Source organism: Colias philodice, chromosome 12 (assembly GCF_061535455.1).
Source record: "Colias philodice isolate Cphi_HAF_F1 chromosome 12, ilColPhil1 Martin Lab GWU primary, whole genome shotgun sequence".
NCBI classification, from domain to species: Eukaryota; Metazoa; Arthropoda; class Insecta; order Lepidoptera; family Pieridae; genus Colias; species Colias philodice.
Window position 1 is genome coordinate 10,236,380 of NC_143097.1, and position 27,744 is coordinate 10,264,123.

General features: G+C 29.7%; 1 protein-coding gene across 2 annotated transcripts in view; it reads left to right on the forward strand.

Annotated features, from left to right (window-relative positions):
* The window catches only part of nebu (solute carrier family 2 member nebulosa), a 59,160-nt gene that overhangs the window by 5,325 nt on the left and 26,091 nt on the right, over positions 1-27,744 (forward strand). The window contains exon 1 of one of the 2 annotated variants that reach the window (XM_089701814.1): positions 7,745-8,072. The exons of the other annotated variant lie outside the window; for it this stretch is intronic. Coding sequence (XP_089557940.1) covers positions 7,971-8,072 — 102 coding nt within the window. The 5' untranslated portion in view covers positions 7,745-7,970. Of the gene's footprint in view, positions 1-7,744; positions 8,073-27,744 lie in introns of those variants that run through there. 2 annotated transcript variants of the gene reach the window in all.

The window sequence follows — 27,744 nt, forward strand, 5'->3', positions numbered from 1 at the left end:
AACACAGATAAAAAATAAAAATAATGCAAATTCTACACCAAAATATGCATCAACGATACCTAATGGATGACTGTGACATGTTAAAAAGTTAATCATATGCGATTAGGTACATTACAAAAACAACCTTTTTATTTCTTGTTAATGAAAAGATTGCATCATATTATTGGTGCATATATTATATGTAACATAATACATAAAAAAGGCATAATTTGGGTATTTACAAGTTTTAAAGACAGTATTGGTTAGTATCAATTGGTCCAATACACGTTTATTTTTCTTAAGGATTAATAAATAAATTGTATTAAAGAGTATTTGCTGTATCGTAACGTTAATTCTTAATAAATGACTCATTTCATTATGTTATTATGTTTTATCTATTGATTATAGCACTTATAAGTCATCTAACTCTTCCTCTAAGATCTTAAACTGTTTGTACTTTTAAACTAAGCAATTGGATTACCTTTTTCATGTAAATATGTATCATAATGTTATGCATATCTATTACGTAACATTTTTAGTTCATGAAACTACGTTTTACGAACTTTTGACACGACACTAAATTTAGAACATGAATTCTAGGTTTTAGCTTCTAGGTTCTAGGTCACGTTATAGTTTTTTGTATTACCTAATTTGTTAGTTAATAGGTGGATGGAATTTCGTTGAATTAAAATAAACCGTAGTTATTGTTAAAAGCTTCAGAGACTCCTTATTAAGCCTTTTCCTTGACCCAGAAAAAATACGAATTGTACGAGAAATAGTCTTTAAAATATCATTTTATGTATTAATCATTGAGAGTATAAACGAACAAAATTATCTAGCCTAATTTTTTCTTAGTAAAAATTACCCTTTCTTTCGTTATTTTACGGGCTACGATGTACTGTATCTTAAATCTTAATCCATACTAATACATATTATAAATGCGAAAGTAACTCTGTCTGTTACTCAATCACGCCTTAACTACTGAACCAATTTGCATGAAATTTGGTATAGAGATATTTTGATACCCGAGAAAGGACATAGGATAGGTTTTATCCCGGAAATCCTACGGGAACGGGTTTTTCTTTGAAAACGCGGGCGAAGTCGCGGGCGGAAAGCTAGTACTATTATAAAAGCGAAAGTTTGTAAGTATGGATGTATGGATGTATGGATGTTTGTTACTCTTTCACGTAAAAACTACTGAACCGATTACAATGAAATTTAGCACAGATATAGAGGGTAACTTGGATTAACACATAGAATAGGTTTTATCCCGGAAATCCCACGGGAACGGGAACTATGCGGGTTTTCCTTTGAAAACGCGGGCGTAGCTGCGGGCGGAAATATAGTAAGTAAATAAATACTACATATTGAGGTATATAATATGTATAGTTAGTTGTTTCTTGTTACGTCTAACAGTGCACTTGTAAGATATGCGGGGTCACATAACAAAGAGCTATTTCAAGACGATCACAGACAATCTCTGAGATGGAGCCAAATGGTTATATCCTGTGTATGATAACCGCTGTCACACCCACCGCTTATTGTCTTAATTTTCGTAATTTGTTAGTTGAAAATTGTGTTTCAAATTCCTTATAACATTGTCTTTTAAAGGTCTAAATTCTGTTATAAACCTAATGAGAACTTGTCGAATATCCAAAAGATGATGGATAAGCTGTTGTTCTTATTAAAAAAAAAATTACAACTCTAATATGCCACAGAATAATAGGTACTTAGTATAAATCCAGGTTCTGTTCTTCATTGTTGAGGAATTGTGTAAAACATAGTATGAGTTACAGATGCATATAGATAGCTACATAATTAATTATTCAGTGCAAAAATAAATTATGATTGTAGTTTGAAACCTTCGTTGCGTTTTCGAGGTCGGTTAAAAAGGTGAAAGGGTCATAGGATGATATATTTTAGCCTTCAGTATGCAATTACCGTGTTTATAACATTAAAACGCATCTTCAGAAGCTTCCGTGTAAAAGTAAAAAGTAAATTAAAAAATTTGGTTGAAAACAATTCAGTAGAATTATGTAGTAAGTGAGTGAAAGAATTTTTAATTTATATTGTTTCCTGCTTAACTATTTATAAAATTCAAAATTAAAATGGAATAAAAAAAATGTTAGGAAATTGCCTTTTTACTAGTAAGTAGAATAATAATTATACCAATTAATCCTTCCTTTGTCAAGGTCTCCAGAAATCTTCACATAATTTCTACACCAATTCATTCGGATCCACAGTTGGCTACGTTATTGAACAAATAACGAAGATCATCATTCATCTTTTATAAAAGTGACAAATGAATGATAAGTATCACAAAATTAAAAATATTTTGTTTAATATTTTCCAAGCTATTACGCATATAAAAAATGCTCGATTTCAATTATATTTTAATTTCCGATGTTATTATGTATGTTATCATCTTAAATAGATTTTTATTTACAAATTAAATATTTTAACGGATTCTAAACGTAAAAATCAAACACAAGAAAAAAACTATGTAGATTTTTATTTATTACATTAATAATATAAGTAGATATAGTAAAAATATTACTTTATTACATTTCTAACAACGGAAACTAGACCAAAATCGTGTGCCTTAACAATGTAGAGCAATCAATGCATTACTAAAACTAACTATAAACCTCAATTAGTCAGTAATTACTTCAACGAAATATTCAGGATTTTTACGTTAATTGATTAACACATAATAAAGAGAAATTTATTATATAACCACAATAATCATACATGATTTAACTATCCCGGGAAAAAAGAATATCTTGTTTTTAATACTAAATCTGTACAGAAAAAAAATAAAACGTCAAATTCCAAAAATCTATTGAGTCATTTATTTACATAAAGACAATATCATTGCAAGTTACAATAACACAGGAAACATCATCCTTTTTGTTTAACGTTGGTTAAACCAATTATATAGTTTATGTAAGTTGATCTCTCTGGAACCTTCTCAATCGATATAACGTCTATAAAGTGAGTGCAGCTTTTCCATAGACCAACTTTCATCATCATGTACAAGACCGCTTTTCCTGGTAGGTACTGTCCTGCAAAAAAATCAAGTTTACTTTGTAGTTATTATTAAAATAACATTAAAACTTAATAATTAACTACCTATAACATAGTAGGTAATAGTATATATAATAATCATTAATCATGATATATGGGGGCATACAAAACCAATCGAAATATTATGTACCTATTTAAGATAGAGTAAATACTATTTTTAATACTTTTGCACGCCTCATAAGCGAAGCGTTGAGGTGGGTACTACTGTCACTTCGCGCAAAACATCTGATTTTTCAAACTTAAAATGTCTTTATGTATCATACATTGCACTTGTAAGATAATACATACACACACATATTAAGAATAAACACTATTTTTAACATTCTTGATATTTTTGATGTCATTTTTGTTATTTTTAATTATTAGAGTTGATTTCCAGTAATCAATTAAAATAATTAAATGTTCTAGGGTTAATTATTAACTATTTACTAATTTGTGGTATCTTCTTATATATAAAAATGAATCGCAAAATGTGTTGGTAAGCGCATAACTCGAGAACGGCTGAACCGATTTCGATAATTCTTTTTTTATTATATTCCATGAAGTACGAGGATGGTTTTTATGTAGAGAAAACGTAAACATGTACCACGGGCGAAGCCGGGACGGACCGCTAGTAATGCAATAATTACGATAACATTGTTTAAAACAAAATAAAGTCTACACGTCTATACTAATATACTATGAAATGTAAAAATTGCAATGTAGAAGGAAATCGCGATTTTCCCCTATATAAAAGCTTTTCTGGAAGATAGTACAAGCTATGCAGGTGATCGTTGCGACAACCGATAATCAACTGGTAACGTAAATTGTCTTTGCAGCATAGGTCAGAGTCGTTTTACTACGACACGACTACGATACGATTTGTTCAATAAAAATTGAGGAAATAAGTACCTATTTCTCTATATCTTGACTAACATTATGTTCTTGAATATGTTTGTATACCTATTATTCTTTAACGGTGCATTTAGATAAACGAGGGAATGCTCATTCTAACCCCACTATGTCAAATTCTTTTAGTGTAAACAGCCGTAGAGCATTTTTTCGTTGTTCTTAGTGCGTTCGAAAAGATTCTATGCAATGTTCTATATAATACTGAATAACACTGATTAAGAGTTTCCGTTAATACTAAATGATCACAAAAAAAAAATATTTTGCTCTATCTCTAGCTCTATGTTCGTTTCATCTAAACGCACCGTAACGGTGAAACGAACGTTATATTTTACGCAGACATTTTAATGTTTGCGACTCTGTTTGCCACCTTATTAATTTCAAATCTTCCTTAATATTTGCGACAATTATTTTTAACTTAACTAATATCGTAATAATCATTATATCGTATGATGTAAATAAATATGATACTGATTGCAAAAACAGTGATAAGACTGCCTGGTGCCTCGCCTGAATAGCATCGATGTTTTGCATTAATATTCATTTGTCCGACACTTACTTGCGTAAATATGTTTCTACATTAATTAGAATTGTTTTTAAACCTCTGCAGAGGTGTTAAATGTTACATATGTTTTAGTTATATTTTAATGGCCTAACGCTTAGTAAAAGAATAAACTCATTTGCATTTTTTTAATAAAGTCGTGTAAATCGACTTTTTGAAGATATTCCGGTTTCAAAGATACATTCACATAAATCAGTTTGCCAACATCATTCCAAAAAATTCCACTATTTTTTATAAAATATTTTTTTTATTTCAACTGTATCAATACTCAATATAATGGTCTTATTTACCTTAGGTAGTACTATTATATATTCTTTGCCTTAGGTATACCTTAATATATTTTATATTTTTAACCAATTTGGAAAATTGAGTTTAAATTCTAGTTAACTGGCTATTGGACCTTAAGAATTATTCGGATATTCGGAAGTTGTCTAGTTGGTCGTGTGGAAAATTGTTATTTCTTTATTTCCATTGTTCTTTATTTCACCATGTCTCAGAGGGCACGTAGAGTTATCGGTTCTTTTGTAGTTAATATCTAAACTAATGACATTGGTCAACTGCGCAGGAAATATATTATTTTTATTATCCATACTTCATATCTTCTCTTTTATATAAAAATGAATCGCAAAATGTGTTGGTAAGCGCATAACTCGAGAACGGCTGAACCGATTTCGATAATTCTTTTTTTATTACGTTCCTTGAAGTACGAGGATGGTTCTTATGTAGTGAAAACGTAAACATGTACCACGGGCGAAGCCGGGGCGGACCGCTAGTTATAAATGAAAATATGTTAGTTTATGAACTTAGCTCTATTCATGATGGCTTTATTTATTTATATAACTTAACTCACTTATGGACGAAAGACGTCTTGATATAATTTTACATCCCGGATTTTCCGGTAATTATGGAATTATTTTTGTGTCAAGAGGTATTTAGGAGGCCAGAGAGTGACATAAGGCTACTTACGTCTAAAGTTGTTGGATTTTGAGTTTTTCTTCTGTGCGTTTTTTGCATAAGCTTTTATTATATTTTTATCATATTGTTATATTACTTAGAAATGTTGTAATACGAAATATTACAGGAATAGTCGCTTTAAATATAAAAATAGTATGAATTCTTTTGGACAAGAAGTAGAGTTGTTCTTTTATAAATCTAAATAAGGATATAAGGATAACATTTCTTCGACCGGCTTACCTACATGCGAATTAAAAATGTACATAATTTGTTCAGATCCTATTTATCTAATAATACATAGATGAAACACGTTTCTAGCACAGTCGTCTAGTGTATTTTTTATTGTAAACATGTTATGGTTTCTGTTGTTTATATGTTATATTTTCTAGGAAAAAACTTGAAAATATTTTTAAAATTTGAAACGCAATTCAAAAATATTATTACAACTAAAACGCTGTTTATCATATTGTTTGATAGTTTTTTGTACTTTTTACTAATGAAAATATCGTTTTTCATAAACATACATTTCGATAAAATTGCTTATTACGTAGTTACATTATTAACAAGAGCCTAGAAAAATTATGAATTACCCACTGATTTATCCTTAAATTGCAAATACACTGTAGAAATAACAATTTATATGTAACAAGTGAACCACCCCGGCTTTACCCGTTTTACATATAATCTCAAGGATCACGGTGAAATAATGAAATTATACAATACGCTGTACCCGCGTTTTTCCTATTGGCCTAAGCATGATGATAATATAGCTTTCCTGGATAAACGGACTATCAAACAATGAAATAATTTTTCAAATCGGTCTGAGTTCAAATAAAAAAAAACACTTGTGCAATTATAGATAAGAACCTCCTAGTAATACATAAACCATCTTGTATATACCCTGGAATGTTGTCCATACGACCTTTAAAAAGCTTAGCGGTTTACCAGCAATGTAATTTTTGCTATTTCTCCTCTAGTGTAAAAATTTTTCCTCTAAAATATTTATGTACTAGTAGTTATATCAGGTTATTGATTGGCTGATTTCATGTCATTCACCTGTACGGTATATGTACCGTATACGGGGGTAAGAAGAAATATATGCGTGTACTATTATTTTTGATTAATTAGTTATGTATATGATAAATGGATTGAAATCAAGAACAAATTTTTTTAAGAAAGTTTTTACATACCGATAACTGTTTAATCAACTCAATTCTTTTTATAATTTCCTTTTATTTAACAAATAATATATTAGTTTTTACATAGAATGCATGTGTTGCTAGCTTTTGGAAAAAAGATTCTAGATACAATTCCTTATTACCTACCTAGCACATAACCTATTTATTTAGCGAAATAAGTTATTACGCAGAATACTATGGCTTTCGAACAAATATTCTATGTATAAGATCAACAATTATCAAGCGTCTACCCTTTACTTAAGTAGGTATATTAAGTTTATACTTATAAAAAGCTTATGCTTAGGTATGTGCAATGTGCATACCTTTAGCTCGTGGCTAAAAAATTGTATGGAAAATTTCCGTAAGAGCGATGCTCTACCGCAGACTCTACAAAGTATATTTAACCAAATTCATATGAATATTATCCTTATATTATCACATGTAACAAAAAATATTTTAACTCACGACTTCAAGAGCAAATCCGATAACTACAAAGTAAACAACATAATGCTGTTCATACAAAAATTGTATGTGAAAAGAAGAACTGACCCATGAAAATCTTAAAGTATATTTTCAGTCACGTACCTATATAATATTTATGAGATATTAGTAATTTACCCTTGCCCTTCAGTACTTAATATAATATTGTATAATAGAGCCCTTTTTACCAAGACCGATTGTATTGCTAAGAAATCAGTATGGTTGTTAACAGGGTCAGTAACAGGGATTAGTCTCGGAGAAACAACAATTTTATAGAATTAAGCTATGTGTTTCAGCAAATAGGTCACTAATCGATTGCTATTCCGTGATAAAAAGACTAGGATTCTTATTTTTATTACGTTTAACATTTTAGTTTTTTTTTATAAAACTATGCTCTTACTTTCCTTATATGTATATTTTAAAAATGTACATAGATGAGTCATGGGTCACGACACGTTTATGTACCAATTTCACATAAACGTGATTATGGAACACGTGGCCAAGTAAAGATTACAGATTGGAAAAATTGAAAATAAACTACGAAAACGGTTCCGGCTTGGAGCAACGTTGTTCAGCTTGTATTTATTTGGCTATACCGTCATTACAGCAGCCAGTACACGCCGGTGTTACAAACCGAGAGGGTTTCTGTCACCGGCCACCTGTCATTTTTGCGCGGGAAAGTGCACAGATAAAAAAAAATATTTGACGTTTCGGAAAGAATGTGAAAAAAGTTTATATATGTTATAGCGCACGTTTACGGTCTAATTGATTCGATTAACATAACTTCAAGGTTGTGTTTGTGTGATAATTTGTGTCTTGAAAAATAAACTGAAAAATAAACAATGAGCAAAGTAAAAATGGCTTGGCAGGATCAGGACGATAAGAGTTGTTATATTAATGAAGGATTTGTTTTGTCGGAGAAAAATGTATGGATACCGGGAAAGGTGAGTTTTTTGTTATGGTAACTTTTTAATTATTTTTGTAAATGTTTAAATAAAATAGTTCTATTGAAATAAAACATTTATGTTAGGCTAACCTTGCTACAGATTACTGTCTTACGAAGCATGACGAAGTGTATTAATCAGCGATAACTACGAAACTCACAAATATTTCTACAAAGTAAACACATGAAATTTCGTTACATAAAATTTAAATGTGTTTAAAATTAAACATTTTCTTGCTTCCTCAATTTTATTTAGGAATATCTTATCACAGCTTAATCTGTACATGAGAATATGAACCTGTACTATTTTCAAAAACTCTATATCTCTATTAAATAAAAAACGCCTTGTTAATTAATAATTACAAAATTGAAATATGAATATATACTATTTGGCTAGTCGTGGTGAATTTTAGTTTTGAACATTAAAAAAAATTATTTCTTCGCTTAATTTAAAATAAAAACAAACATTCAATTTTAATATCCGGGTAAATTGGACATAGAAGGACGTGGACATACAGGACAAACACCAAAAAAATGTTTTTTTTTAATGCCTATCCAATAAATAGCAATAAAACGCATTAGGTAATTAACGCGGTTTATTACGAAAGAAAAATATTTCACGCTTAATAAAAATATAAACGACATTCATAAAAGAGTGTCATTATACCAATTTAGGAAAACCATAAAAAGAGTGATCACTTTTAAAGGACAACGAACTTACCCGGAAGGAATTCTAAGGTGTTTGTCCAAATAAAAACAATTTATTGTACATACTATACTGAGTTGAATAGGAAGAAAAAAAATTTAAAATTTTTTTGACAGAATTGTTTTTTTTTGCTGCGTTGGAGAGCTAGGAATATCTTTACTTAGTTTCACTTAAACTAATCAGAAGTCAAATTTGGGTCAAGACTCCTGTTAATATAAGATGCATGAATAATATGAATTGTCATATAAATAACATTAATTGGCTCTACGTCTACTGGACAACTTACTTCTTTTAAGTTCTCTATCTGTTTAAAATGAATATCATATTATTTTTTTTCGATTTTTTATCGTCAAAATATTGAATTAAATATTTATTCAACGTTGTAGTTATTAAATACTAGCTTTCCACCCGCGGCATCGCCCGCGCAGAAGAAAGAAAAACCCGCTCCCGTGGGATTTCCGGGATAAAACCTATCCTATGTCCTTTCTCGGGTATCAAAATATCTCTATACCAAATTTCATGCAAATTGGTTCAGTAGTTAAGGTGTGATTGAGTAACAGACAGACAGAAAGAGTTACTTTCGCATTTATAATATTAGTATGGATTTGAGCCTTTTTAATTTCTCAAATACTACTAGAATTTAGAAATAAAATAAAGCTTGGCGATGTTTTATTCTATCGTTAATCCTACTAATATTAAAATGGGGAAAGTTTGTGAGGATGTGTGTGTGTTTATTACTATTTCACGCAAATTCTACTAAACCGATTACAATAAAATTTAGCACACACATAGAGGGTAACTTGGATTAACACATAGGATAAGTTTTATCCCGGAAATCCCACGGCAACGGGAACTATGCGGGTTTTCCTTTGAAAACGCGGGCGAAGCCGCGGGCTCAAATCTAGTTTATTATAATTGCTTATTGTGACTTTTTAACATTTACAATCTATGAGGATAATAGTTTTATTTCATACATTGAAACCAGTTCAATCACTAGTATATTATTACTTAGTACAGTTTTTCCTCTACGAAATTTAGAAATAATGATATCGGATTTACATTATCAAGAAATCAGTTTGAAATATATAATTTTTCCTGTATCTGTTATTATCTTAAATGAAACTGTAGCAGATAATTTGAAGTTTGGAATATCTATAGATATAAATAACTGTAAAATTTAAAATTATGTTAAAGTGATAATTTCATGAATATTTATTTGAAAATAAAGAATATTTATTGAAATAAATTGGAACACGTTTAGATAGGCACATTATGTATTCGGTTAAGATATTAAAAACATATTTTTAAAAGAAATCATAATACTGGTTCGCACAGTTATTTTCCAACCATTAAAAAGCAAAAATTACATTTTTTTTTCAAAACTGAAATAGTAAAAAAGCGAATACACACACCCTTAAACAATAAAATGGTACTTGCTCCGTCGTTTTTCGGAACACCCGTAAAAAAACAAATAGTACCTAAATCCATTTCAGATAAAATAAATAGTAACATTCATTTAACAATAATTTTATTTATTTACTTTTAAGCCTATAATTATCGTTCACTAGTGACTAGCTGTGCCTCGCGGTTTTAGACGCATTGCTCCGCTCCTATTGGTCTTAGTGTGATGATATATAGCCTATAGCCTTCCTCGATAAATGGGCTATCTAACACCGAAATAATTTTTCAAATCGGATCAGTAGTTCCTGAGCGCGTTCAAACAAACAAACAAACTCTTCAGCTTCATAATATTAAGTATAGATTTGCCGTATAATAACAATAAGCAATTAGACAATTAATAACATTAAGTAAACAATGATAAAGACTTACTTAGCTGTTAACTTATTATTTTTCCGTATTTCCTGAAACGTATTTCTTAGGTTACTTCCTATGAACTTAATAGTTACAATATAATGATTGTAATCTAGAATATATTTTTTATCATACGTAGTTAGTAAAATGATATATAAATAACTTTAATATTAATAATAATGAAGATCAAGAAAAACCGTAAGAACCAAAAAATTTGTCGTAATAAGTGACGAACATGTTCGTTCGACAATTTTTTTGGTATACACTTTTTTATTCAAATGAAATTCATGAGATTTTCAGTAACGTTTTAAAAATCGTTCAATGTTGTAGACATCTTTGTATTTTATTTATTACTAGCGGTCCGCCCCGGCTTCGCCCGTGGTACATAATATTTACGTTTTCTCTACATAAGAACCATCCTCGTACGGTTCAGCCCACAGGTTCAGCCATTCTCGAGTTATGCGCTTACCAACACATTTTGCGATTCATTTTTATATTTTACTAGCGGTCCGCCCCGGCTTCGCCCGTGGTACATATTTACGTTTTCTCTACGTAAAAACCATCCTCGTACTTCAAGGAATATAATAAAAAAAGAATTATCGAAATCGGTTCAGCCGTTCTCGAGTTATGCGCTTACCAACACATTTTGCGATTCATTTTTATATATAAGATTATCTATACATACTATAATAATAAAGAGGAAAGGTTGGTAATTATGTATGTATGTATGTATGGTTTTCACGCATAAACTACTGGACCGATTTCAATGAAATTTAGCACACATATAGAGGGTAACTTGGATTAACACATAGGCTAGGTTTTATCCCGGAAATCCAACGGGAACGGGAGATACGCAGCTTTTACGCAGCTTTAAACGCGGGCGAAGCCGTGGGCGTAAAGCTAGTTAGAACATACAAATGAACACAATATTATGTAATTTATAAATATTTAATTTATAATAACAATAAATTTATCTTTATACAGACAATAAGTCTTTTTTCATGAACAACTTATATGTAGAGCGCTCTACTTTTGTATTTTTTTAATCTCTCAGAATAATAAAATGTTAATACCTACGTTTATTTTTTAATATAAAATTTCTTGTTACTTTTCACCTTGAATACAATTATATCTTTCGATGGAATTCCGCGCGTGCAAGTTTATTGTTCGTATTTTTTTCTTGTTTCTCTGTAACCTAATTGTAATTACTGAATACTTTTAAAGATAACCAAAGGAATATGAATTAACTTCAATATATAATTATCTTAATAAAAGAAAAACATGCTAAAATATTAGACTAAGCCGGGATTAAAAATATTGAATCCTTTTAAAACACCTTTTCCATAGTAATTAATTGTTTAGTAACATTATGTGTCATCACTACATATTATAAAACAAAGTCGCTTTCTCTGTCCCTATCTTTAAAACTACGCAACGGATTTTGATGCGGTTTTCTTTAATAGATAGAGTGATTCAAGAGGAAGGTTTTAGTATATAATTTATTAGGTTTTAGACAAAGCGGGCGAAGCCGCGGGCGGTAAGCTAGTTATGAATAAACACAAAAATAATAAAATAACGTTTTATAGAGCCTTTACCAACATATTTCTACCAAGCTAACATGTAGGTGAACTATCAACTATCAATTGCACTTGAAAAAGTACACTTACACCTAAACTAGGCCAAGCCTATGTAAGGCATTAGTAAATTTATTTAAATCGAACATTTATACGTATTTTAGGCCTTTAAAATTATCTTCACACATGTTAAATGTATTTGTGACTATCTGTGCCCCGCGGTTTTACCCGTATTGCTCCGCTCTTATTGGTCTAAGCGTGATGATAATATATAGCCTTCCTCGATAAATGGGCTATTTAACAGTGAAATAATATTTCAAATCGGATCAGTATTTCTTGAGATTAGCGCGTTCAAGCAAAGGAACACTTCAGCTTTATAATATTAGTATAGATATGATCGAAAATTTCAGGACCTTGATGTAAGGCCTTTCAATTAGTGTTCTTATAATTAAGTATTTTATAGTTATTCTATGAACGTATCGTTACATTTTCTAGCACAATAGATGATTGTCACGGCCGGATATTTTCCATCATCGATACAATATTACCTAATTCATTACAGACATTTATTTCATCGGAAATATTTACTTCCTTGTTGCTCAAACGTTTTACAGTTTATAATAATGGGACAGATTGCTCTTGTTCTAGTTAAGTCTGAATCGTGGATGCTGTATTGTGGAAGCACACGTAAGTTAATTTTGTGTCTAATTTGTTTAAATTTAATTGTTGTAACGCCTTACTTCCTTATTAATGTTAGCGAACGGTAATAAAACTGAGACTAAATTGGATTTTATGTATCACGCGCATGGCAACAACTAAGTAGTTAATTTGCGAATTTTTCGCTAACCTTTGCGTAAAAATAAATTTTTACTAGATAGGTACTCATAATTACTTATGTAATAAATAAACTTTAACATGCCAAAACTAAGCTAGTAGTAGTAGATCTTCTTTTGTAAACAATATTGATTTTAAAAATAATATAATTCTATGGAAAATAAATAGATATCTTGATTAATTTAATCATGAGATTGTTTAATTGCGTTGCATGTCTCAATTAATTAATTATTATTATTGGTTTATCACTATTTATCAATATGTCACGATTTGTACTAAGTTATAAAGATGATGTGAAAACTCAAGTAAAATACCTATAAAAATAGCATTTTTTATGATTCAATCTTTGACAAAGCTTTGACACTATTATGAGTCTAATTTTAACAGCCCTTTGTATAATAAAATGGCGTTATTCCTTAGTATAATAGCAAGTTGTGACCTACAACATTGTTAAAGAGGTTAGGCTTTTAATATTGGTAAATTTCACCATGTAATTTTTAGGGTTGTTATGTTTTGGAAGTGTTCGTGCGATTCATGTATTCTTTGTCACGATAGCATGACTTAATGTTTTAAGGATAAAATATATTCAATTGATAGGCATTTGTGAAAGTGACATTGGGTTTTTTTACCTACAATTTTTAATCTACATATAATATCTATAATTGTTAAAATGAAATACATATTCAAAAGATGATTGTGAAGAAAATTATGAATTTACTTACAATTTTACATGCAGTCAGGCTTTTTGTTTTACTATTCATAAATACTTGTGCATTGTTAATTCACATTTTTCATCTTGTAGAACCCAGTGTTCCTTTTAATCATGGTTTTAGTTCTGGTTGCATTTGTTCATTATTCCCGCGAACAATGAAGAAATTACTGTAATATATTAAAACATGTTGTACATCTACAACGTAGGGGTGGTTAGTAGAAGCTTAACTTCAAGTTTTTGGCCCGCGGCCGCCATCTTGAAAAAAGGGATTCTCGCTTTAGCTCCTATACTAGGAATCCTACAGAAAAATTGACAAGACATTATAGATTGTTTATAACATTGTTTTATGACTTTGAACAGTAAATTAATTTTTTATGTAATAAAATATGTCACTTATTTAATTTATTTTCACTGTAGTACAACTGTGTAAAGAACATATTATTTTAAACCTATTTATCATAAATACAATAATAGAATACTTACAGTTAGTTAAATCTTTTGATAAAATATGTTATAACTTATATGTATATATATTACCTATATTCGTCTTTATTGCATTTAATTTAATGACTCATTATTAAATAATAATTAATTTTATATGGATATAAATCGTGTCGTAAGTTATATTGTCAAAATGTTAACATCTGAATAAACTAAAAAACTATAGAAATTATTCCATTATAAATTATTTAACGTTTTGTATCATAAAACCAGATATTAAATTATTTTAAATCGAGTTTTTGTGTTTTATTATAATTTATTAGCCGCGGGTCCATTTAAATTTTAAAAGCTTTAAAAGTCTTAAATTACAGATAATATAGCAATAATAATATAATACTGTACTAGTTGTTTAATAATTAATAAATCAAATCGAATTAATTAAAATATTAGATAAATCATTCGTAACATAATATGGTAACGGGTTTAAATCTAGAATTTCTTGTCTTAGATTATTTTTACTTGCTAAGCACTTGCACATATGGGCGACGTAGAGCACTTACCACCAGGTGACGCGTCTGCTCTGTTGCCTCCTCTTGTATAAAAAAAACTGCGCTATAGAAATCATTCGATAAAATATAAAAAAGCCTTTTGTTCATTTTGAATTTAATATTATTCTATTTAAATGGGTGCTAATTTATAAATAACTGGTTTAGATACTAATCAACATTTTGACGACATTAAAATTTATGGAGAGTTTTTATGTGTTTTTCTTTTATCAATGGAAATATACCAGAAAAGTATCCACCCGGATCTAAGTAATAAAAAATGGCGTTCTATTTTTATATTTTTTGCGCCGTTTTATTTGGTTATTTCATATTTGATTAATATAAGCTGTTCATCTTGGGTTAGCCTGTGATACATTTTTGGAGATTGGTCGTACCAACTCAGAAACCTTCGTGCTCATACACAACACTTTGCTCATATAATATTTTTATTCAATATACAAAACTTCAAAATAAACATTTTTAAATTATAAGAATTTTAATTATTAATTTGATTTTTAATTAAACAATGTAAGTAAATGTTTTAAATATTTCAATTGTACTTTACCGTTCCACGTCGCTACTCTACGGGGATTTTTAGCAAGAATTTAAGTATACAGGGAAATTAATTATTAATATAAATTACAAAAAAAATATTATGGCATGTTTTTTATCTCACAATAAGTATACTAATATACCCAGTTCCCAGATAATGGAGTGAAAAATATTTTTTTTTTCGATTTTTTTTATAATACCTATTACCTACTTAATAGTTTCGGAAAATTAATTATGTATTTATAAAAATTACAAACAAAATATTATGGCATGTTTTTTATATCACAAAAAATATACTTACTAATATACCCAGTACCGAGATAATAGAGTGTAAAAATCTATTTTTTTTCGTTTTTTTTTTTATAATAGATACCTTATAGTTTCCTACAATTTCTCCTTATCATAATAATTGTAGTAATAGTAGTTTAATTCAAAGAATTATGGCATATATCGCCAAGGCAAAAAAAAATGTTGTGTGGTTTTATGAAACCACGGTAAAAGTGAAACTTAGGCACAAAATTATCGTATTTGAACGATAATAATTATCGTACGTTTCCGAACACTGCTTTATACCTACTCGGCAGCCGACCGTCACGCGACATGCGCTACACAGACCAAAAAGTTTGAGATGATGTAATAAAAGTTTCACTTTAAAAAACACGTGATACACACGTGAAACAACGCATAAAACAACGCATGCATTAAATAAATAAAAACTATCATCATTTTAGAAGCCTGTAAAAGCGTATGAACTTGCAAATTCGAAAAAAACGACTAAAAAAGTAAATTAAGTAGATAAACCTCTAGAAAACCAACTTCATAAACGTGAAGAGTTTTAAATCATTATACCACTAAAACCCGTTTAAATACCTGTTTAATTTAAGGCTGGTACAGACATTGCGTTGCGCAGGAGTCGCAGAACCGGTAGCGATTTTAGGAAACAACCACTTTATAAGGCTAGTGTATATTATCTGGTTGGAACTGATTGAAATATAAATTATGTTCATGAATTTAATTCAAAGAAATATGGTAATTTTTTGCAAACATGTCGTCATCGTCGTCATCTCGTTACGTACTTAAATGATTGATGAAATTTTATCATTGACAAAAAACCTTAATAAGCAATAAATTTAGGATAGACACAGATAAAGAGTTCCGCGTCCCCTTGTGGGGTCCGATGATTGCATCTCTACCATTTTTTTAATACGGCTAGACTGCACGTGCATTTTCTTCTATTACAAAACAAATAATCAAAAACATAAATATGAGGAATGTAAGGGTAAAATAGTTGACCTTCTGTGTCCTTCTAAACTTCTTTTAAACCAGCACTTTACGCGTAACCATGGAAATCGAATAGACACTCTTTAAGGCTTATTCCTACCATTTTGAACATACCTTGAAATTAAAGGAAAGAAACATACTCTAACGTAAATTTAAAAGATAAAATATCGGTTAAAAACTTACCATAAATTTCTAATAAATAGAAATAATGTTAGTCTACAATCTGTAACTAGCTTAAAACCTACGCCAATCAGTCTAGGCTGTGGGTTGGGTCGTCTAAATACCAAGAAATAACCAACACTGTTATGTTTATTTCTTTTTAATGAGCTCGAATGCAAGATACCGTTGTAACAATTTATATTTTTGGATCGCTATTATATCGAAAACTAGAACTATTAAAATGGGGGTTTTTACAATATGTTGTTAGTTTTGTTGACCTGCACTGCTTTTTAATAATGATAAAATGAAAAAGATCAACTTAATAGTATTTTTTCTTGCTTTTATAATTATTTTATAATAACTGTAGATAAGCAATTAATATTTTTTTACTTAAAAAAGTTAACAACAAATACAATTAACAGTTATATAATAAATTTTATTGTTTGTTTTGGTTTACATCATCAAAAACTGTAAATCAGTTTAAAAAACATTTTTTAAATAATTTTAAATCACTTTTAAGTATTTATCAGTTTCTTTCCATTCGTCTGGCAACATTTACTTTAATAAACAGCAATCTTCTAATGGATTGGACAACAAACAAATCGTATGAAATCTTTAGACTAACACGTTACCTCAATGTAAACAATATTGAAGTTCCACAACTAATAATTACGGATTGTTCATAAAATATTGATGTTCATCAGTGCTCTATTTATATGGAAATTTGATTTTTTTATTGTTTCTTTTATTAATTGGGTAATGATGTTTTGGTACAGATTAGTAGGTTCTACGAGATTTGGTTAGATATATTTTTTGTATTCAAAATATATTTAAAATTGAGCTATACTATCCTGGATACTATCAGATTTAAAATAAGGAATAGCGAATGGATCCTACTAATATTATAAATGCGAAAGTTTGTGAGGATACACATCAGTGTGTGTGTTTGTTACTCTTTCACGCAAATTCTACTGAACCGATTACAATGAAATTTAGCACACATATAGAGGGTAACTTGGATTATCACATAGGATAGGTTTAACCCGGAAGTCCCACGGGAACGGGAACTATGCGGGTTTTCCTTTGAAAACGCGGGCGAAGCCGCGGGCGGAAATCTAGTACTACATAAATGTCGAATTTCTTATACGAATCTCCACGTATTGAATTCGTGAAATGTTATTGATTTAAGATATCACGACAAAGATCCAAATGTATATACCTACTTACATATAGATTTTGTAGAATTAGTTATAATCACAGACATAGATAGACTACGCAAGTACCGCGATCTGTATGAAAACCAAGCGTGTCATATTTTTTGTACTGACCTTGACGCGTTATGACGTCACGAGCGCTTTTTAGTGATGGTAATTTCATTTTACGCTAAATCGATTAGGACGCCACTCCCGCGGCGATTCTAGTATCGTCCTATCCCATCGAAGTAAATCGAAAGAAATCAGATCAAACTAGATCTATGTCTAAGAGGTAATTAAATAAATGATTCGTAATCGATTACTAAATCGATTCAAGACAGAAAAATGATAATTACCATAGACAGAGGAATGATAAAATAAATTTATAAACCTTTTAATATTCTAACAAGTAAACTAATGTGTTTTAGCTTTTTCTTACATATGCCCATTGAGTTACCGTGTACTACGTACTAGAGAGGCCATCGAAAGAAAGTAATGAAACTGTCAATCAATCAATCTTTATGTCCCGTTGCATCAATCCATTTTTCTTTTATGTTAGGGTTACTTGGAAAACTGAAAAAACAAACATAGTCTAAGCAATAAGGAGTTTTCTTAAAAAACTCCCAAGATGACACTTTAACTAATGGCGTCCATGTCATAATATTTATTTTTAGTACCTTTGTATTAAAATACTTAAAAGTTCTAGGTCAAGTCGTATTAAATGACAAAAAAAATCTATGCCTTTTTTTCTGAAAAATTGCTCCTTCAAATTATCATTTTTCTGTTCGATTATAAAATCGATTAGAATCGAGAACTGTTGCATCAAATGAACATCACTAACCACAAAATTGGACAGAAAAATGAGAACAGAAAAATGAGAAGACGCTATTCATTGCTTGTTATCATACGACTCGATCTTTACCGTGCCAAGTAAAAGCCGCAATGTATTCCGAATCATTTCGTATGATTTGGTATCCGTGTTTGTCACGATCGTTTTCCACAGATATTCTTTATTTGATTTTAAAATAAATAGTGCATATTCTGATTAGAAAATTACTTACCGGTGGAAGGAAACATCTCTGCTAACTCGGCCACTCACAGCTGTGGAGTTTCTACAGTTTATAACGGCGTAATTCGGCATTTTACTTTATTCAGCTTCACGTCTTTCCTTGGCGAACTGCAAGCGCGGACTGAGTGTAGGCCAGCGTCAAGTAAGTTTCATAATCTTAGTTTGGACACGGGAAGTACATACACTCGCTTAGTCTATCTTGATACATGTCTGTGGTTATAATTATCATTGAATTTTTCTTTGTCTGTGTCTTTACTTATTACTATGGGGAACTATATTTTCTATCACCAAAATTTATATTTGTCATCAAGTTGTATCACCTAATAAATAGATCTATCACCACGAAATATTTTCGTTCTCAGATAAACAAAAATTGTTCCCAGGTATGAATTATCAAATTAATGTTAATATATGTGTAAAATAAGAGATCGATAACCAATAAAATTATATTGCATTACATGAATATAAACTTCGTTCTTATAATAACAGTTTTGTTACTTAAATAATAGCTCTGTGCTCAGAATGGTAGATCTGTCACCAAATAAATCGATTATCGATCCCTGACTGCGACTCCTTTTTATTTGATATTTTGTCACCAATACAGTAGTAACATTGTATTTCGTTCAGATATTAAATTAATAGTATTCGTTACCAATTTAACACATCAATTTACAATTTTAATGAAAAAATGATCAAAGGGGCGGAGACAAATATGCGCGCTTTAAAAATTGATTATTTAACTTTGTTGTATCTACAATTATGCTAGCCATAAGCCAGCTATTTTAAACCAGCGCTGATTGTTCAGTGGTAATTATTTTAAACAATAAATATTGATTATTTTGACTTTAATAATTGTTTTATTTACTTACTACTCTGCTAAAAATTTTATTTAAATATAATTTATACTACCAGTGGAAATTTAGAACCTTGGGAGGCTAGTTAACTAGCAAAATCTTTTGGTTGAAACGATGATGACAACCCTAATTTTTTATTTGAACTTAATGCAATTTTCTAGTAACATAATATTATTTATTGGTGATCTCTTTAAATTAGTTTGCTTAAAGACTTATGAAGACACACCTATTATAATACATACAAAAACATTTATTTGGTACTAGACCTTCTATCTCAGGATTTTAGGTGATTTATTGTGGAACTGATTTTGCATTGTTTGGTGACTACATTTTGGTGACAGATCTACTATTTTGAGGACAAACCCTATTATTTAAGAAACACAAAACTAATTAAATTGGTGATAGCTTAAATGATACCCATTACTATGTAAATAAATCATGTACGTCTTGTTGTATTAGAAATATTTGTAAAAAGTAAATAAAGTGTCAATCTGAATTATAACTGGTTCCATACCGTAGGTTCGTTTGTAGTATCACAGATTACTAAATCAGTGCTATACCTATACTCGGCTAAAAAGTCTATACGAAATTCTATTATCATACCAAGTTGACCACAAAATTGACCATTTCTACTTTCTGTTGTTTTTATCTGTATACACTATACAACCTTCTTCGATATAAACATTAGGATTGATCGCGCTAATCTCAGTAACTACTGGTCCGATTTGAAAAATTCTTTCGGTGTTAGATAGCCCATTTATTGAGGAAGGCTATGGACTATATTACCTATATCATCTCTATAAGACCAAAAGTAGTGGAGCACTGTGGGTAAAACAGCAGGGCACTGCTAGTAAAATACGTACATATACTTATAGTAGACTGGTTAATGTAATAATTTAATATATAATAAATTTTATGTATGTAAGAACAGGATATGTTCATAAAGTATGCATTATATCAAACAAAATGATTAGCACTTGCGTGTGTAACAAGATTCTTGTTAGTATTAAAATGTTAATAACTAGATATGAATAGAAAATATATCTACATATACTTATATGAAAACATACATTTTAGTATACATATATAATTTAATGTTATTCGAAAATACTCGATAGGTGAAAAGCCGGAGAAAAATAAGACAAAGTTTAATCCAGCAAAGAATGGTTTCTTCTTGGATTAAACTTTTTGATTGTTGTATGTATTACTCAAAAAACAAAACTAATTTTGGTCGAAGGAATTTTGATACAGAATAATTATTTTAATAAATAAACATGAATTTTGCAATTGCAAAAGATAAGTAAAGCACCTAAATAACTAGCGGTCCGCCCCGGCTTCGCCCGTGGTACATATTTCGCAATAAAAGGTAGCCTATGTTCTTTCTCCGGGTATAAAGATTATCTGTGTCAAATTTCATAAAAATCGGTCCAGTAGTTTATGCGTGAAAACCATACATACCTACATACATACAAACTTTTCCTCTTTATAATATTAGTATAGATGTACTCTACAAAATAAACAACATTAATATAAATGATGATTTTAATGACTTAAGTTTTCATAGCATTATGTACTCAGTAAGCACGGAATGTAAAACGATAATAATTTTAACAAATACATAGTTTTGTAATAAGCCCTTGCTTAAAATTATTTGCACAAACATTACGCTATATGAGTTGTAAATGGAAATCTTGACAATTATTTTCTATAAATATCAATTTTAAATCAGACTGCAAATTAGAGCAGGCTCCAAGGAGATGTTCGTTTGCATAAATAGCGGACCTAAATCTGACTTCTGATATATATTGTATAGATCCCAGACATCCTATAAACAGATGTTGCCAACCAGTTTTGTGGTCCCCTTCCCCGCACCCCGGTAATTAAATATGGCATACAAAGAAAAAAATAAACATTTCCAAAACATGCCGTGTGGGGTATCAAATGAAAGAGCTTATTGAGTAGATCACGAATATATAGCATACTATAACATTTCTTACACTTTCTCTAAAATTTTTTAGAAAATTTACGAAAATGGTCCATTTTTGAGTTAACTTTAAACCACTATAGATTGAAAACTCATGAATATATTTTTTAAATTATTATTTTAAATAATTAATAGTTGCATGGGGGAGTGGGGGAAGCATTCAAAGATGGCGAGTATATTTTCAAGTTTATGCCAGAAATAAAGGCCTAATACAAAAATATCGGTGTCAGGGCTTAGAATAATTATCTCTGCACTGTCGTTGTGTTTGACAGAATGAAAAATATGGCAGAACATTCCTGAATCAGCCTCTTAACTTCATCAGCCTCTTCTAAACTTGAAAATATACTCGCCATCTTTGAATGCTCCCCCCACTCCCCCATGCAACTATTTCACTGTACGAACTATTGAATCGTAAAGAATGGACTATTGTTAATTATTTAAAATAATAATTTAAAAAATATATTCATGAGTTTTCAATCTATAGTGGTTTAAAGTTAACTCAAAAATGGACCATTTTCGTAAATTTTCTAAAAAATCTTAGAGAAAGTGTAAGAAATGTTATAGTATGCTATATATTCGTGATCTACTCAATAAGCTCTTTCATTTGATACCCACGCGGCATGTTTTTAAAATTTTTATTTTTTTCTTTGTATGCCATATTTAATTACCGTTGTGGGGAGAGGGGGACCACAAAACTGGTTGGCAACATCTGTCTATAGGATGTCTGGGATCTATACAATATATATCAGAAGTCAGATTTAGGTCCGCTATTTTTGCAAACGAAACTCCACTGAGAGTCCGGTCTAAATAATGTTTTACGTATTTCAAATTTCTTGAGATAACTCAAGCTTATTCAAACATTATTTGTATTACTAATGTTTATTTTTATGATGAAATTTTGTGTCTAAAAGAAAATCGTGTTTGTTTAAACTTTAAAGTAATAAATTATGTGTGAAACTCAAATCATCTGTTGAGTTTCATGTAATTATGTTGTAATGTATTATTAAGATGTAGAAGATTATTAGATGCAAGAAAAACAAATATATTCTATTACATACAATATAGTTATATCTAATATCTAATATATCTAATATATAATATAATATATCTAATATTCTAATATATATTATAAAGGCGAAAGTTTGTAAGGATGTATGGATGTATGGATGTTTGTTACTCTTTCACGTAAAAACTACTGAACCGATTACAATGAAATTTAGCACACATATAGAGGGTAACTAGGATTAACACATAGGATAGGTTTTATCCCGGAAATCCCACGGGAACGGGAACTATGCGGGTTTTCCTTTGCAAACGCGGGCGAAGCCGCGGGTGGAAATCTAGTTACAACAATATGTACCTACTTCTGACAAAAGCTGTAATTTTTCCTGATTCGAATTTACTTACAATTTCATAGCATTTTTACAAGATATAAAAGATTAAAACTAACGAGATCATTAATTTTCTAATAGATAGGTATATTTAATTTAAATGAATATTTAGTGGCACGTTATTTTTTTATTGTTTCCAACAAAAAATGACTCGAATGGAAAAGTCTGCAAATAATAGAACATTAAATAATATGCTTATTATTTATGTTACTAGCAATTTACCGAATAAAATCATTTTTTAGACATAATAGATATTTCTATCTAGTAATATTATAATGCTGAATAATGAATATATAGTTTATATTATAGTTTTTTTGTTCGCTTGAACGCGCTCATCTCAGGAACTACTGATGGTTCGATTTCAATCATTATTGCACTGTTAGATTGTCCCTTTATCGAGGAAGGCTATAGGCTATATATCATCACGTTAAGACCAATAGTAGAGCAATGCGGGCAAAACCGTGGGGCACAGCTTATATAACATGTAACGGATTATCTACAAATCAAAGTCCACATACACATCTAAGAAGCATATATTTATTAGTTTGATGTTTTGCCCTGTGATAGTATTCTGTTTATATATTTTATCAACTAAAACAAAGTTTGCCTTTAACTTCTTGGTTGCCTTTCTCTCGTATGTTTTTGTCTATAATTTTTTAGGATTAGTTAATCCGATGTTTTTATTATAATGTTTTAAATTTAGATATCAATTTGGCCTTTGATATCTTACTAAAGATATTCTGTTACATTAATTCAGGTAGAGTCTATATTTTGAACTCTATCTGAAAAAAAAACTTATTTCTTTAATCCATAAAAAACTGATATCAAATGACATTGAACACTATGTAAATGATACATAATACTGTATTAACTTTAAATGATATAAGAATAACATTATTTAGAATAATCCTATTACTATTATAAAGGCGAAAGTTTGTATGGATGTTTGTTACTCTTTCACGTAAAAACTACTGAACCGATTACAATAAAATTAAGCACACATATAGAAGGTAACTTGGATTAACACATAGGGTAGGTTTTATCCCGGAAATCCCACGGGAACGGGAACTATGCGGGTTTTCCTTTGAAAACGCGGGCGAAGCCGCGGGCGGAAATCTAGTATAAAATAGGCAACACTTAATATTGCTGCAAATACAAAGAAACACACATCAGCAATTCATTATGTACAATCTCATTTATAAACAATATTAACCCCTATGCACTATAATCAGTAACATATAATAATATCAATGTAATTAGACATTATAAGTAATCTCTGATTGACTTCAAGTCAGCATTCATATGATAAAATGGGTCAAAACATTGATATGATTAATGCAAAACGGGCTTAAAGGATTTTCTTTATTGGATTATCTAGACAATAAGAAAAAAGAACATACCTTAGAACTTTTTCAAGTTATAACGCTATACTTAATATTATAAAGCTGTAGAGTACCTATGTTTGTTTGAACGCGCTAATCTCTGGACATACTGCTCTGATTTGAAAAAATATTTCGGTGTTAGATAGTCCATTTATCAAAAGGCTATAAATAAATAAAATAAAAGTGGAAGATAAAGTCTGATTCCTAATAATCAAATTTTATTTTAAGTTTTTTTATTCAATGTAAAACAGTAGACGCTACTTCATTTAAAAACGATTTATCCCGTAATTATCTATTCCAAAATGTAAATACTAACTTGCATAAAATCAGTTCAAGTTTTAAATTTGATTTATTAAAGGCGTAACAAGCAAGGTTTGTCATTGAATTTAATTTTGCCCTCTGTAAGAAAAAATCTTTCACGATCATAATTTTTCTATCGAACTCTTCTGACGATAATTTCCTAATTTGAACTTTGAAAGTCTATAAAAAGTTCGTCACTTTTCTCTCGGATACGATACGGTACATCCGAACGTACCTACATACAAACGTACATATTATATTTTAGTTTTAAATATATTAATTGTTTTCAAGGCTTACATTAAGTACCGTACCTACACTACATTAATAAGTATAGATCGTTTACATCCTTATTATTATTAAACTAAGTCACACACAAAACATTAGAATAATAAAAAACAAAAAAATACTAAGCATATAAATCACAAAATGATTTACCTGTTATGCCCAAAATGCGTCACGGGGCTTCACATAGTAAACCAGAAACTACGCTTTATACATAATAAAATTGAATTAAAACATTACACGACTTTTAAACTCGTCTCGTCTATTGTAGTCTACGTAACATGAGTCATCGGTACAAATGTAAAATAGATCGAATTACGAGATAATCAAAATAGTGAATTACATAATTTTTACAGTTTTTACATTAAAAATCGTAACGCGGCAAATCCGTTTCTCAATTACAATAAAACGACTCGAGGTTGTATGGAGAGTTCGTTACATTCAAGGTTGTTATTGTTACGTGTTCTTATTTCCTAAGGAAATTCAGTATTTATTAAATTTATGGGTTGTAAAAAAACTACAATATAATTTATATAAATGTTCTAAAGTTGTAAATGTGAGTATGGGATATTTTCAAATATGTTCAAAGTTAAAATTAACTGTTAATAATTATTATTACTTTTAAATATTATGAAGGTTATAAAGTCTTTTGATGTCATTTTTGTTATTTAAACTAGTTAAAAAACAGTTTAAAAAAGTTCTGTCTTGGACGTCCGTGTGTCTGTATGTGCGGATCCTTTTTCTTGTTAACACGATAGCGACCGAAATACTTTACTAATCGAGTCTTTTTTTTTCTCTTACGCTTGAGTATGCTCAGGAATAGAACCCTTTCATTTTTCAGGGTCTGATTCGATGTGGTTTAATTGTTATTAAATAAACAAAAATAATAATTAATAAATATTTATTAAAAAAAAATTATGAGGCGTGCACTTTTGGATTTTCCAAATTATTTCGTTATGTTTTTGACCTAAGCTAACCTTTGACAAAACCTAAATTATTCCTTTAGAATGGGTCATTTAACAAAATAAAATTTTGAGGAGTTGTAAGTAATCTAAGTTTACAAGCATGACATTACATCTTTTTGTCATCAAAATTATGTTTAGTTGGCGACAATAAAATAAGGCTCTATTATGTATAATTTAGTCGTGAATTAAAGAAATAACAAAATCATTTAAATAAAAACATCGCATGTCAACAGGCAATTCTGAATACTGAACTTCTTATAATGCATACGCAAATTTGCTCTAATAATTGTTAAGACGGCTACTCACGTACCTGCAGTAGGGGCAATATTGGAATTGCACCATTAAGGGGCCCTTGTTCAAAATGTATGTTTCTAAATCATGGTTTTTGGATATAAATCATCATATTTAAAATCCTAAAAAAATATATAGCACAGATAAACGTTTGATCTAGTGACTTTTTTGGATAAAAACACAATATTAAACATTTAACTCGATCAAAAAAAAATCAGAAGTAACATCGATTTTGAAAGCATAATCAGTTTTATGAGAATTAGGGGAACGCTATGTTTATGAAAATTTTACATTTCATTTACTAATCAGGTTTTACAGGGAAATTTTTGGATAGATTTATAATTTAGCCCTTATTTTTTTCTATATAAAATATAATACGTAAAATGCGACTCGCGCGCACCACGTCAGTGCCGCCAGAGTCCAGCCGGACGTCATCGAAGGAGGACCTGTGCTAGTTTTGCTCCCGACCACGTTGTAGTCGCCGCTCGCGTATTAGAACCGAGCGGCGAGTAAAACGGCGAGCACGTCACGGTATAAATAAATCAGTAGTTTGATTTTGTTTGTTATCCTAGGATTATTGTTGTAAATATAAATTAACTTCTTATTCTATTAAACGAGCAATATTTGCATATTAATATATTTGTTTGTAAATACAGTGTGGAAATTTTCGATGGGCCCTGGGTGAAAGTACTAGAAATACTGGAGATAGCAAATTTCCTTTATTTTTAAAAAGAAATAGAACTGCATTCAAAGATTTTCAAAAATTCATTTTCTTCGACCGGGAATCGAAAGAACTATAAAATCCGTTGCGTAGTTTCAAAGATTTAAGCGTACAAAGGGACATAGAGACATAGGGACAGTGAAACCGACTTTGTTTTATACTATGTAGTGATTTAAAAAAATTACCTTGTAAAATGTTTTAAAAATTACCTTGTTGTAAAATAGTCACACTTTTTTAAGTTGGTTGAATACACTAACATACTTATTACATACTTATATTCAATTACATATTATTTTGCCTTTTTTATTTGTTTTACTTTTAATTATTATTACCAATATTTTCAGAAGAAAATAAATTAATGTATCCAGAACGAGAGTTTAATTTTAAACTTTAAATGTATGTATAAAATAGACCAATAAACCAGAAGCGTTCTTTATGTTGAGATGATGTTGATTCTACAATAAAAATGTTAGATTCCATGATATTTTTATTTCTAAGAGCAAATATTTTTACGAGAAATTAACAATAAATTATCTTTTATATTGTTTCTATCGATTTGAATAATAAAGTAAAATTTGAAAAAGGAATGTTACCTTTCAGAAAAATTTGCTATCCCTGTATTTCA